Raw genomic sequence first — 14,662 nt, forward strand, 5'->3', positions numbered from 1 at the left:
GAAAAGAGATATGATATCAAATTATTAAATTATATTTGAATAGTTTTAATTGATTAAAATATATTTACATAACTCGTTTTCAGAATACTAACTTAAGTGTGATTTGAAAAACAAATATCTGTAATGGATTTGGAAAGATTTTTTTTAGACGGCGTTAACTATATTTAACGGAAGTGATGACGACATTAGTATTTAATTAAACACGTGTTTAAATTGTGAAAATAAAATCCTTAAAAATACATGAACTAGTTTTTATTTGCTAATAAAATACACTAACTATTTTGGATACCCATTTAACACACGAACTAATTTTTGTTTTCCATTAAATATACAGGCTTTTGAAATTTGCATATTTTACACATCGATTGAGACTACATCAACTTTGTTTAACATGATTTAGACGATGTCAACTATGTTTAACAGAAATGAAAACGTTGTTAGCGTTTAATTAAACATGTGGTTAAACTGTGAAGGGTAAATTTCTTAAAAATCCTCCTGATAGATTATATTGTTAGCTTTCTTTTCATTACGCTTCCATAGTGTAAAATTTTTGTTGATGAAATTTCAAATATATTGATCATAGTAGAAAGAATATATATATATATATATATATAGCTTAATTCATAACACTAAACTTATTTATCATAGTGTAAATTAACCTTGATTGAATCATTATCATTACAATCAAAGCGAATAATAAGAATTATAAATACATAACACTAAACTAATTCTAAAAGCAGAAACTCGTTTAAAATTACCTAGTTTTCTTCGTCTTTTCACGACATGGAAATCGACTTCACTTCCAAGAGATATAAAGGAAAATCAAAGCGAAGAAGAAGAAAAGGAACATAGTTTGGAGAATAAAAGAAGTTGGAACAGATTAGGGTTGCAAATTCGAATTGAAACTAGCTTGAATTAGGGCTCAATCGATTTGAGAGGTTTTGGCTGAGGGTGAGCGTGCTTAATTTTTGCAGTTTAACTACTTGTTTAATTCAAACTAACGCCATCTTCTGTTAAACATAGTCGACGTCATCTAAAGCAATGTGTAAAATATGCAAATTCCAAAAGTTTGTATATTAAATGAAAAATAAAAATTAGTTCGTGTATCAAACGGGGATCCAAAATAGTTTGTGTATATTATTAGCAAATAAAAATTAATTAGTGTATTTTAAGAGAATTTTCTTTTCACAATTTAAACACATGTTTAATTAAACACAAACTTCGTCAACACTTCTGTTAAATATAGTTAACGCCGTCTATAACGATATGTAAAATCTGCGAATTTCAAAAGTTTGTGTGTTTTAATAGACAATGAAAATTAGTTCATAAGTTAAACGGAGATCCAAAATAGTTTATGTATTTTATTTTATTTTTAAACACTGATATATTATGTTATTACAATTATGAAAAAGATTACATAGACGATCCGACAACCGACAATACTATCCTCTCGCGCTGGTCTCCAACTTTCACTTAATCTTTACTCCATACATATAATATACATACAAGTACAACCACATATTTATTATTTTACTACCCTCTCGCGCTGGTCTCCAACTTTCATCTCATTTAGAGTATCTTCAATGGCACACAAAAATTATCTTTATGTTTTACTCTGAAATTGAGTTTGAATTTGCTCTAATGGTTCACTTTATAATAGATTTATTCTATAATATAGTGAAATATAGAATAATGTTGTTTTTTTTACTCCATATTTTACTCTATTATAGAGTAAAAAAATAACATTACTTTATATTTAACTCTATTACAAAGTAACTCTATTATAGAGAAACTGAACAATTTGAACAAATCCAACATTATAATAGAGTTACTCTACTTTAGAGTAAAATATATATAATTTTTTTGTGTACCATTGGAGATCTTGTTTTAACACTTATGAAAACACTAAAACTAAGAACTAAACATGCTTGTCCTAATGAACAACAACATGAAGCTGGTGATGCACAATGACTAGTTACTAATTTACAAAGAGCCAAAAGATCATACATTACCCTCTACGTTCGATCCCTTTTTATCTCTTAAAGATGTTCGACTTTGTTCAATTGTCTCCTCCAACTTTCAACATTAAAGCAGCCCTGAGCTGATCATGATTGAAGAACTGGCTCCCCATCTTCACAGTAGCTTGTTGAATCATCAAATCATTCACCACAGATAAACTAGCGTGATTCACTTCCAAATCCAGTTCCTTAAGCGCGTCCATGAATCTTGAACCAGGATGATTCTTCTTGCTGCATTGTACACGAATCATCACATCCCAACCTATGATCTTCACATCAATCTCCATTTCTACAGAACTCGCCGAATCTTGATACGACGATCTGCGTTCTTTAACCGCCCTGGACGCGCCGCTTTTACCGTTTCCTTCCTTGCTCATCCCATCAAGCTGCTTCTGAATCTCTTCTTTCTCAGACTCCGCTTGCTGCAGCTTCGACTTCAGCTCGTTGATATACGAAATGGCGTCTCCAAGAAGAGAAGCTTTGTCCATTTTCGACACGTTGGGAACCACAGCTCTCAAAGAGTAGAATCTCTGGTTTAGCTTCTCCCTTCTCTGCCTCTCTGCTTCCACATGGTTCAATGGCTCCTCTCTTCCGTTAGCCGGTTTTCTCCCACGCTTCCTCGGTTTCTTCTCCGGTTCAACCACAATTGCTTCCTTAACCACCGACGCTTCAAGATCAGAATGATCACTCTCGCCGGATTTCGCGGTGGATCGAACCACGGTGCTGAAAGACAGCATCCCTTCTTCGTTGTTACTCCCTTTGGACACCGGAGACCTCCTCTTGTTGCCCTCCTCCGCCGTGAAGCTCAGAGTTTCGCTCGGTTTCATCATCTTCGACGACCCAGCTTGAAAGTTGAAATCTTGCTCCACAAGAAACGGGTTCTGATGGTTTTTTCTAGGGTTCTCAACCGAGCTCTCGTTCTTCTCAAGCTTATGAGAACCGGATTGAACCGGTTCGATTGCCGGTTCAGTAATCCACAGAGCTGGATCGTTCTCTCCTTGGTCGGGATTCAGACCAAACCCCCAAGAAGAAGCTTCTCCACCGTTACCGTTGCTCGAATTAAACAGACTGTTGACTTTATCCATCAGATCTGAGCTTTGACTTATCGCTTCAGACGAACCAAGCTCAACGACGCCGTTTTCAGCAGCAATACACACCATCGTCTGCAACCCGTATATCTGACCTTGATTCGCCCGTTCACAACCCGACCCGGTTAAAGCACCCGACCCGGATAACCAAATCACGCGGGAGTTTAGGAAAGATTCCCCGGGAAGTCCAACGCCGTTCGCGAAGCTCTGAGTCATCGAGACCAAGAAGAACCACTCTGTATCGGTAACTTCCTCGTCGTTGGATTCATCGGAGACTCCGACTCCTCCTCCTCCTCCTCCTCCGCCGGAGATCAACGAGTTAAGCTCACGGATGACTCTCTTCCGATGCTCTTGCTCCGCCGGGTTCGAGTTGGAGCTTTTCTTCTTCTTCTCTTTATCTTCTTCTCCTTTGTAATACCCGTCTCCCCATCCGAGGACCACCGCGTTGTCTCCGGCGGGAGATTCGAAGTCGTGCGAGATCTGCCAGAAGATCGCGTAAGTCCATTTTTCACCGGCGGATTCGATTAGAGCTTGGAGACGTTGCTGGAGAGTGTCTTCGTTGAATTGGGAGAGTGAAGGAGTGGGAACAGGTGGTTGCGGCCAGAGAGATGAGTGGTTCGTTCCGATGAAAGCTTCCATCGCCGTCGACGCGTTGTCTCCGGGGGGTGTTGACTCGTTGAGGAAGTAGTCGTTCATGTGAACATCCGGTGGAGAAAGGGAAGATGAAATTTTCCGGTGAAAGTTGAAGACTTTTCTGGTCTGGAGAGAGAGAGAGAAGTGACGTGTTGGAGGAGAATCAAAAGAGGAAACGCTACGCAAATGGCGTTTAGTGATTGTCTGAAGAGGATTCTCTACTATATTTTAATTTATTGTAATTCTTTTAAGTGGAAAATTGTTTTTTTTTTCATAAAATATATGCTCAAAGATTTGAGAGTTGCAACTTGCAACACTCCATATTACACGACAAAAGCTCGATTGTAAGATTATCAAATGTTCGGTTACTATTACAAAAACGTAAATTTTATAAATTGTGGAATCCTGTGGTCCGCTAAAACAATATTATTTATATGATCGTTTTCACTTGGACCACTCTTTTGTCCACCAAACATTTAAATACGTTTCTGTTCCAAAATATGTGCAGAATTATTTGTTCATTTTCCCTGTCGCAACCAAAATAAATTCCGTATACCTATTGGAAAAAAAAATATGAACTAGATTTTGATCCGCGCTTTTCAAGCGCGGATTTGTTTTTATAATTAAATATATTTTAAACAAATTTTTATATAAGATAATATATAAGTTTGAGCACATTTATCCAAAAACACGGACCAATCCGTACTAAATTGAAAAACCAAAATTGAACTGAATTGTATAAATAATAGAGCAAACCATATATCTATGACTGAAAAATTGAAACCAAACCGAGAACCAAATGAGTATCTGAATTTTCAAATAAAAATTATATATTTAAAAATTTTAATTACATTCAATTTTAAAAACCAAATATCCTAAAAATACTATTTATAAATCGGATAACCCAAAAACTTGAACTACCCGAATATTTTTATTTGGTTGATAAATAATTTAGTTAACCAAAAGTATAAATTATGTATATAATTATTTATTTAAAATATATATATAACTATGTTTAATATAACACATAGTATCAAAACTATTTTCGAAATAATATTATGTTTTAAAATAAGTAGATTTTGTTCTAAAACACAATTCTATTGCTAACCTATTTTAAAGTATCAATATAGTGTAAATAAATAACAATGTGTTTTCAAAGTTCTTAGAAGTTATCACTAACCGATTTATAATTGGTTAGACTAAATATTTAACGGAACCAAAGATAAATAGCCATTTTCTGAAAATATAGCAGATGAAAAGATTGAACCAGTTTTATGTAGACCATAATCATATATATGGATTTGTATAGGAACTGGTTTGGTATTAAATAGTACAACCAATTTGGAATATTAAGTTGTGATCGTTTAGTTTGTGAATGATAATGCTGAAGTGTTCATATATATAACATGGTTAATGAAATCAGTTTAGTTAATAAGGTTTGTATAAAATAATGGTTGATCTCTGTAAAAGATGCAATTTTTTTTATAATGGATATTGTATTATGTTTATAGTCTCCAAAGGTATTTACTATTAAATAAATCACAAGTAACCATATATACAAATATAGGGTGGATATTATTTAATAATAACACAAAATAATTATGATGGAATAATGTGTATATAGTAAATGTATATGTAGAGAATTAGGTTAGTATCATTTTTTATGACTAATTTGTCTTTAATGAAGAATAATGAAGTTAGTAGTATGAGAAATAATAGGAATTCTAGTTAAATGAAATGGTCCAACTATGACTTGTTTTAAGTAGATTTTTTAGGACTCCTTTCCTTTTAATAGTATTGATACTATTTTTTGTTTAAGCGAAAATACTGTTTAACTAAATTTATCTTTAAATTCTAAAATATGTTATTTTCCATCTGAAATGAATTCAGCAGAAAACATTAATTTCTTTAAAAAATAAACTGAAAATAATAAAGCCTAAACCTAAATGTTAGTATATTTTTTGATTAGTGATATTTCTAACAATTTCTGAGAAAGAAATTTTAATTTTACCACAAGTTTGATATCGATTTTCAAATTTAACATTATTGAATGATTATTTAAAAAAATACTTTAAATTTGTGATAAAATAATACTAAGCTAAATTTTTAAATATTTACGGAACATTTGTAAACTCAACCCTAACTCTTTAATACTAAACCCTAAACCATAATCAGTAAAGTCTAAACCCAAATGTTTATTTTTGAAAAGTAATATTTAACTCGTGGTAATAGTGTACTGGATTGTTGATATAGTTTTAAAATCAGAATTATATACCAAATTACCGCTGTTTTAATCATTGTAGCGGCGACAGAAGATCTACTCTTCCTCAGATTATGCGGATCCAAAATATACAATTATAAAGTAAAGAATTCATTAATTGATGAAAATGATATTAATGAAAATGATATTAATCAATTATTAACAAAAAAATATAATGAAATGATATTTCTCTCATGTCTCAATTAGTCATATTCTGATTAATAACAAAAAAAACTACATATCATGTTGGGACAATCTTGTGTAGCCAACTTTTAATTATTTGGTCCTGGCTAGGCCTACTCATGTCTGCTTTTCATGATTTTCTTTATTAATACTGACATTTTTAATTAAAATCTTGATAATTGTTTCATATAGAATATATGAAAATTTTCAATTCTACCACAAATTTGATATCACTTATCAAATTTACCACTAATAAATAATTATTTTCACAAATACCCTAATTTATGATAAAATAACACTAAACTAATTTTTAAAATATTTATAGAACATTTATAAATCCAATCCCAACCCTTTAATAGTAAACCATAAACAATAATGACTAAACTTTAAACCCAAATGTTAGTATATTTTTTTATTGATAGTATTTTTGAAAAATGGTATTTAATTTGTGGTATTTCTACCGTTCTAAGTTTTCAACCGTTTTTCTATAAATTTCATGACAACCAAAATATCTCATTTCAAAAAAAAGTTACACATTAAATTCTTTAAAAAAAAAGTTACATATGATAATGACAAAAAAAAAATTACACATGATATTGACCATAAACATGATATCCACGAAAAAGGAAGAAAAATATTCAGTGAAAAGGACAATATACATGATTTAATACACAAATATAAAATGGTTAAGTCAGGATGGCTAAAATGCTCTTCTTCACGTGTTTCTCGTGGATGCTGTGACTTACAACAAACTTTAGGCCCACTAATCACAGAGTAACACCATATGGCATATACTTATGATCATAGTCATGACATAAAAAATTAGTTGTATTCCTTTAGCTTTTAGCCAGTTTTGCGAAGACATAAACATGCCACAGAACACAATATCTCAAGTACTTTAGGGATTTCATAACACAATTATTGTTTTAATAACAATGTATCATAATATAATTGTTTCTCTCTAGCGATCTATATTTCAAACGACCAATTTTATCAATACTAAAGAGAACAAAATAATATTTGACAATTAAGAGTTTAAAAAGAGGTTAGTTAATAACTTCAAATTTAGAACCTATAACTAAAGGTTTATAAGTTTTGATGAGGTTTAAAATAATGTTGAAATTTAGATTTTGGGGCTAAAATTTTGATCTTGGAATATAAAACTTACATATAGTAAACCCACAATTAAAATGAAAAAAACTGAACAATGTTTCTATTGGACAAACACATAATGATTCTAACAACTTGTGACAATTTTGGACAACCAGAAGATTCCCAAGAGTTTGTTACAAATTTGTTTTTTGTGCTATTCTTTAAAATATATTTTATAACAAAAAAGATAGTCCAGTTTTTTCGACAAAACGAAATATATTGTCAATCAAACTGAGATGTTGCATAGCAATGATACAAAAGAGTTAGTCATTCGAGTGGATGAACAGAATTTAGTTCGAAATTATTGTTCAAAGCACCCTGTTCAGCTAAACATTGTGCAACTTTATCCTAAGACATGGAAGAAAGAACCTGACCTAAACTTCAAAAGCCACCAACTAATATCATTGCGGATATTCCCGTTAAACCAAAAAAATTGTCCTGCCATTGCTACAGTGTATGTCTTGCAATCTCCTTCAATGACTATCGAAGTCATTTCCATCGAAAACACACATTGAGTTGACATGAACAGATTTGCTGCTTCTGCTTCTGGAGGAGAGCGAGCAAATTCCAAAATTTCCGGACACCAATATTTAGTTGTTCGTAGATGGTCTTGAACTATCCAAGCTTCACATATGTTGATTTGAGTTGTTAGATGTCGTTGCATCATAGTTACATTTCATGACTTCACTATTGATGGTCTATTGGTCTCTTCCAAGTAGTTTGTATTGTTTCTACTTGTTGCATCGGAGTCATAACTGAACAATTTAGCAATATAGAGATTCTACCTTTTCGGTTTCGACAACTGTCTTAGGATTAACTTGTAGTGTATTCAAAATCAAATTGTTTTTTTTCTATTAAAGGTTGTTTTGATAGACCATCAGATGACTGAAATTAAAGTTGAGAAAAGATTCACATCATCTTACATAGCATTATAATGAAAATAGCATTATAATGTAAACATAAGAAGTTGTTGGGGGGAATTATGGAAGTCTCGAAGTTCTCACTAATAGAGGACAAGTGAACAAAGTGTGGTTGATATTTTCCTTCAGCAGCACAACAACGTTGACAGGTTTTGACTTGGCGGACTAGTAGAAAACCCACGATGTTCATATCATGAAATGGGCTTCCTAAAATGGGCCAGAGAGATCCATTCAGTTTAGTAGTTAGGCCAACTAATCTATCGAAAACAAACAAAAGCATTATTAAAGTATACCTTTACAGGTTTTAGAAGAAACCAAACGAAAACACGAAATAAAAAAAAGGAAAATAATAATTTCGCAGCAGCTTTGAAGAAGAGAGAGTTCGATCCATCGTCGTCGTCACTAGTAGTTGTTCAGATCTCCCCAGATTTCACCTTCTTTCGATCTGTAAAATCTTAGCTCCATAACGATGGCGACTGAGAATCACGCGGATAAGAACGTTGTGTTCAGAAAACTGAAAGCCAAATCCGAGAACAAGGTTTAGCTTTCCCCCAACTTCTTGGATTTGAATTAATAGAAATTCGATCAGATCTGGAGCTAATACGGCCTCGATTGCAGGTGTGCTTCGATTGCAGCGCGAAGAATCCAACCTGGGCTTCGGTTACTTACGGCGTCTTTCTCTGCATCGATTGCTCTGCTGTTCATCGTAACCTCGGTGTCCACATCAGCTTCGTCAGGTCTGTAAAACGCACCGTTTAATTGAACTTTCTAGGCTTCAGCGATTTTTTCAACTTTTTAGCTAAGGTTTTGAGGTGTGTGATACGACGTCGTTTTGGTTTCTCTTTGATTTAAGAGATGAGATTCTTCTCTATAAGCATTATGATTGTTGATTTCTCAGGTCGACGAACTTGGATTCGTGGAGCCCCGAGCAGCTAAGAACGATGATGTTTGGTGGGAACAACCGAGCTCAGGTGTTTTTCAAGCAGCATGGATGGAACGACGGCGGCAGAATCGATGCTAAGTACACTTCGAGAGCTGCTGATTTGTATAAGCAAACTCTCGCTAAGGAAGTTGCTAAAGCCATGGCTGAAGAAGAAGCTCCTTTGCCTTCATCTGTTGTTGCTACTTCTCAGCCAGTGGAATCATCTGAGCCTCCAGCTAAAGAGACTTCTGCTGCTGTTGCTGTCTCTTCTTCGCCAAAGGCTTCCCAGGGAGCTGTGGCTAGTACCTTTAAGAAACCTCTTGGTGCTAGAAAGACGGGGAAGACTGGTGGTCTCGGTGCTCGTAAGCTTACCACTAAGGTAAAAGATTGTAGTTTTCTTAAGAGTTGAAGTGTTGGCTTCTCTTCTCTTGGTTTTGGTTTTGGTTTTGGTTTTGATTAAGATTGTTCTGTAATGTTATGCAGCCAAAAGAGAACCTTTATGATCAGAAGCCTGAAGAGCCTGTACCTGTGATTCCTGCTGCTTCTTCGACTAAAATCACATCATCATCATCATCAGCGGCTGGATCATCGTTTGCCTCTCGGTTTGAGTACTTTGATGAGGAGCAGCAGTCTGGTGGGCAAAGTGGGACACGTGTGCTTAGCCATGTTGCTCCACCAAAGTCATCGAATTTCTTTAATGAGTATGGAATGGACACTGCTTTCCCCAAGAAGTCAAGCTCAAGCTCCTCCAAAGTTCAAGTAAAGAAGCGTTATCAAGGACAAGAGAATAAGATGATTTCGAAATTTTACTAACATTTTTCTTACTCGACGCAGGTTGAAGAAACTGATGAAGCAAGAAAGAAGTTTTCAAACGCGAAATCGATTTCATCTGCACAGTTCTACGGGAATCAGAACAGAGATGCTGATCTTGAATCAAAAGCTACACTTCAGAAGTTCTCGGTATCTTATTGTCACAAAACCAATCAAACCTTTTTTTTATATATAAATTTCAAGGTCTCGTTTTAGATTTACCTATAATGCGATTGCAAAAACTAACAGGGCTCAGCAGCTATTTCAAGTGCTGATCTTTTTGGTCATGGACAAGATGATTCCAACATTGATATCACTGCAAGCGATCTCATCAACCGAATTTCTTTCCAGGTACAACAATAATCTTCGTAGTAAGAAATCAGTTTCGTTAAACTCTCTTTTATGATTAAAGTTTGTTTAACCACGGGCCAGGCGCAGCAAGATGTGTCGTCCCTCGTGAACATAGCGGAAGAAACGACGAAGAAGCTGGGGTCATTGGCATCTGGTATATTCGGTGATCTTCAGGATAGAATGCTCTAAGAAAACATGAAACGATCTTTGCCTTTATGATTGACACAATATGGGATTTGAAAGGTTTATAAAAACACTTTTTATGTTTGTTCTGTACCAATATATTTGACAGTTTCAGTTTCAACCAATGTTCTTAAAAGATTAAAAAACATCAAAAGTTGACAAAGTCTCTGAAATCAATCCTGTAGGATCTCAATATTTGTTGTTAAACATTCTCTTGGATCCTAATTGTTGTTTTGCTTTGTTAAATTTAAAACGTTAGAAAAAACATCATAAAAGTAATTGTAATTGACGTGGTAAAAAATAACTGGATTTTAAAATATAAAAAATAACTGTATAAAGATAAAAGGTAACAAAGAAACAAAACAGTATATACAAATTCATAAACTAGGTTAATATTTCCTAGTTCATCTGTTTAAAGGATTTTTTATTAATGACGGATTAGAAATCTTCGGTGTAAAAAGGAAATTGGTCAAAGAGTCTCATAGTCAAAAGTCCAATACTTACTGATTAAATAAGAGAGTTAGTTTACAGTAAAATATTGTGGAAAGAGGTGAAAGAAAACAAACCCTAAAAAAAATATGGCGGCATGAATTTCCCTCTCAATTCAAAACCCTTCCTTATCGACTCTCCTTGTCTCCTCCTCGCTGCTATCTTCCTCCTCAGCTTCCTCTACCTCACCAAACTTCGAACCTTCTTCCTCAGAATATTCGATCTAGGTTTCTTGTTGATGGCGGAACCCTCCCCGATAATCGAAACCCTAGATGAATCCCCCTCTGATGACGAGTGCCAGACGATGCCTGACAGCAGCAGCAACGAGATCGGCTCGCGTAATCGTCCTCCAAGGAGATGCATGCGGTATTTTGACTATAGCAGCGACGACGACGATGATCTCAGCAACGGAATCTTCCGAAACAGGAGCGCTGTCTATGGAGACTTGTATAATCGCCGTCCAAGGAGATACATGCAGAGTTTCGACTATAGTAGCGACGATGATGTCGAGATGGAGCTCCCAAAACCTATTGATATCTTCTCTTGTTCGTCTCCTGAGAACAAACCTACAGGCGTTGTATGTTCCCTTTTTATCAACAAAATAATATTTTTTGTTTAAATAATTGAATGTTTTTTTTTTTTTTTATTTCAGGGTGCTGGATTGAATAACTCAGGGAACACTTGTTTCATAGCTTCCGTGTTGCAGTGCCTTACTCATACTGTTCCTCTTCTCCATAGCCTTCGCTCTTATAAATATCATTGCCCTTGCAACTGTAAGTTGGTTGATTTTTGAGTTTGTGTGTCTTGATTGTGTGCTTATTGTCTGGTTTTAGCTGGTGTCTTGATTGTGCATTATTATGTTATGATTTTAGTTGGTATCTTGATATTGTGTGTTTATGATCTGATTTTAGGTTTTGTCTTTATTGTTTTATGATTTGATTTTTGTTTGTGTCTTGATTGTTTTATGATCTGATTTTAGTTGTGGTGTCTTGATTTTGTGTTAATGGTCTGATTTTAATTGGTATCTTTGATTATTCTATGATCTGATTGTAGGTGTTGTCTTGATTGTTTTATGATCTGAATTTTACTTTGTGTCTTTATGGTCTGATTTTAGTTGGTGTTTTGATTGTTTTATGATCTCATTTTACTTTGTGTCTTGATTGTGTTTTATGTTCTGATTTTAGTTGGTGGCTTGATTGTGTTTTATGATCTGGTTTTACACTGGTGTCTTGTTTGCATTTTAGGGTCTGATTTTAGTTGGTGGCTAGATTGTGTTATATGTTCTGATCTTGGTTGGTGTCTTGATTTGCTCATTTTCATTCCTTTCAGGCGGCAATGAGAGTTTCTGTGTTCTGCGCACTCTCCGATATCATATTGAGCATGCTCTGAGGTCTTCAGGATGTGACATAATGATTGATCGGTTTCGTGATAACCTTAATTGTATCCTTCTCACCTTTAGTATTTTAGATTCTGTTCTGTTCTGTTTTGTTTTCATAGCTTTGTTTTTTTCAGATCTGTTCATGTAAATGGTTTTTATCCTTAAACCAACTACAGATTTCTCATCCGACTTCCAGATAAACCACCAAGAAGACGCTCATGAGTTTCTTCAGTCGTTTCTGGATAAGCTAGAGAAATGTTGTTTGGATCGTAGCCATAGAGATAACCCTCCCTCTGTCTCTTCTCAAGATGTTAACATTGTTGACCATGTCTTTGGTGGGCGTCTCGTTAGTAAGGTAACCACTTTCAGTTCATTACCATACTAATTATCTACTATTTAAAGCAAAACTCTTATATTATTATATATTTTTCTTTTCAGCTTCGTTGCTGCAACTGCAATTCTGTTTCAGAAACATTTGAAACCTCTCCTGGATGGAGTCTTGAAATCGAAGATGTGGAAGATCTTTCTAGTGCTCTAGAGTCTTTTACATGTGTGGAAAAACTCGAGGACCAGTTTACCTGTGATGACTGTAAAGAGAAAGTCTCAAAGGAGAAGCAACTTAAGTTCGATAAGCTGCCTCTTGTTGCTACGTTTCATTTGAAGAGGTTTAAGAACAATGGAGTTTATATGCAGAAGATAAACAAAAATGTCAAGTTCCCTTTGGAGTTGGACTTGCTCCCTTACATGAGCAGTAACGAAAATCCTGAAGTAAGTGAAACTTCGCTGACCTTTTGCTCTGTAAAGCTGAGATTTCAATTTCCTAATTGTAACAGACAATCATGTTCTTATTTTTTTATTCAGGTTTCCACTAAATACCATCTCTATGCCATGATGGAGCATCTTGGGAGTGGTACATATTTTGGTCATTACTCAGCATATGTGAGATCAGCTCCTGAGACATGGCATCATTTTGACGACGAAAAGGTAATATAAGATGATCAGTTATCTCATTTTGATTTTTGTGGTTTAATTCTTTGTAGACTTCTCTAAAGGATTTGCAACTTTTCCACTTGGCAGGTCAGGAGAATCAGCGAAGAATGTGTTCTATCAAAGAGTGCGTATATGTTATTCTATGCAAGAGAAGGAACTCCTTGTTTCGCTAGTGCGTTTGAAGAGCTGAAGACACTATTTGATGCCACTCCGATGAATTTCTCGCCCAAGTCGGTGCTAGAGACTACTACTATTACCTGTAGCGAGGAGTGTGTAAGCGACCTTAGTTACCAGACGGTCTCTGATTCCAGCAACGCCTGTAATGGCTCGGTGGGAGTTTCGATCCCGTGTGGAAACTCATCAGATTACCATTGTGATGAGGCACAAGATGAAGTGTTTCATTCGGCAGAGTCTAACAGTGGTGACGAATATTTTGCGTTTGAGTCAACAAAGGCTGATGACTCTGAGAAACCATTTGCTGCGACCTTTCACCAAGAGGAGCGTCCTTTGTATCCAGATGGCAACAGAGCTACCACCGATGACGCGTATGTGCCTGTGCTCAAGATTCAAGAGCAAGTCTCGTCTCCAAAACGTGAAGGTACCATCTGTTACCATGTTCTTTTTATTAGACTCTCAGTTGAGACTTGGCTCTTATGTTGTGTGTTTTGTTTGATTATATGTACAGCTGCCGAGAGAGCTATCATTGGTGAAGAAACTTTTCTGACTAAGCGCAAGATGCAAAAGCGAAATCCGTTTTCGAAACGCCAAGGTAACTACTTATGTGTGTATTTGATAGCTTTTATTTTTAATTATATATTAGATATGTGGAAAATAATATTTAATGTAAGATGAGAGAAACGTTGAAGATCCTGAGTCTGAGTGTGTGATTCTGTAACAGGAAAAACATTTCAGATTCGACGTGAGCATCTGCAAAATAAGAAGAAGAGGGAAGAAACTTGTATAACAAATCCTTTTAGAAGCATTGTTGCTGCTGCTTCAGATCCTAAGGAGAAAAAACATGCTGTTTCATATCTCAGGAGTAGGCCTTGTTCATCTCGGTCTCGATTGCTTGTTGCAGCTTTGGGTGTTAACGTCAAGAAGAAGAAAGTCTCTAACATCAGAAGATCTAGTCTTCACAGGAATCTCTGAACGGCAATCAAAATGAAAGCTTGGGATTAACTTTCTTTATTTGTTATGACGGTTTAGATTATATAATTATATTAGATCAAATTTTGTAAAGTTCTAATCAAAGTTCTTATATAAATTATTCTATTGATTTTTATTA

General features: G+C 34.9%; 3 protein-coding genes across 3 annotated transcripts; 2 read left to right on the top strand and 1 right to left on the bottom strand.

The window, feature by feature from the left end:
• Nucleotides 1–1,730: 1,730 nt before the first annotated feature.
• Nucleotides 1,731–4,045, bottom strand: LOC103827709 (transcription factor MYC3). The gene has a single exon (XM_009103245.3). It carries the CDS (start codon nt 3,800–3,802, stop codon nt 2,060–2,062), a length of 1,743 nt encoding a protein of 580 aa, XP_009101493.1. The 5' UTR covers nt 3,803–4,045; the 3' UTR covers nt 1,731–2,059.
• Nucleotides 4,046–8,536: 4,491 nt separating this feature from the next.
• LOC103827710 (probable ADP-ribosylation factor GTPase-activating protein AGD9) lies at nt 8,537–10,729 on the top strand. The gene is made up of 7 exons (XM_009103246.3): nt 8,537–8,792; nt 8,873–8,991; nt 9,153–9,555; nt 9,660–9,935; nt 10,011–10,136; nt 10,236–10,337; nt 10,419–10,729. Exons 1-7 carry the CDS (start codon nt 8,724–8,726, stop codon nt 10,524–10,526), a joined length of 1,203 nt encoding a protein of 400 aa, XP_009101494.1. The 5' UTR covers nt 8,537–8,723; the 3' UTR covers nt 10,527–10,729.
• Nucleotides 10,730–10,872: 143 nt separating this feature from the next.
• Nucleotides 10,873–14,659, top strand: LOC103827712 (ubiquitin carboxyl-terminal hydrolase 21). The gene is made up of 9 exons (XM_009103247.3): nt 10,873–11,586; nt 11,662–11,782; nt 12,339–12,449; nt 12,564–12,742; nt 12,826–13,155; nt 13,249–13,371; nt 13,465–13,975; nt 14,063–14,146; nt 14,276–14,659. Exons 1-9 carry the CDS (start codon nt 11,107–11,109, stop codon nt 14,524–14,526), a joined length of 2,190 nt encoding a protein of 729 aa, XP_009101495.1. The 5' UTR covers nt 10,873–11,106; the 3' UTR covers nt 14,527–14,659.
• Nucleotides 14,660–14,662: the final 3 nt, after the last annotated feature.

Source organism: Brassica rapa, chromosome A06 (genome assembly GCF_000309985.2).
Source record: "Brassica rapa cultivar Chiifu-401-42 chromosome A06, CAAS_Brap_v3.01, whole genome shotgun sequence".
NCBI classification, from domain to species: domain Eukaryota; kingdom Viridiplantae; phylum Streptophyta; class Magnoliopsida; order Brassicales; family Brassicaceae; genus Brassica; species Brassica rapa.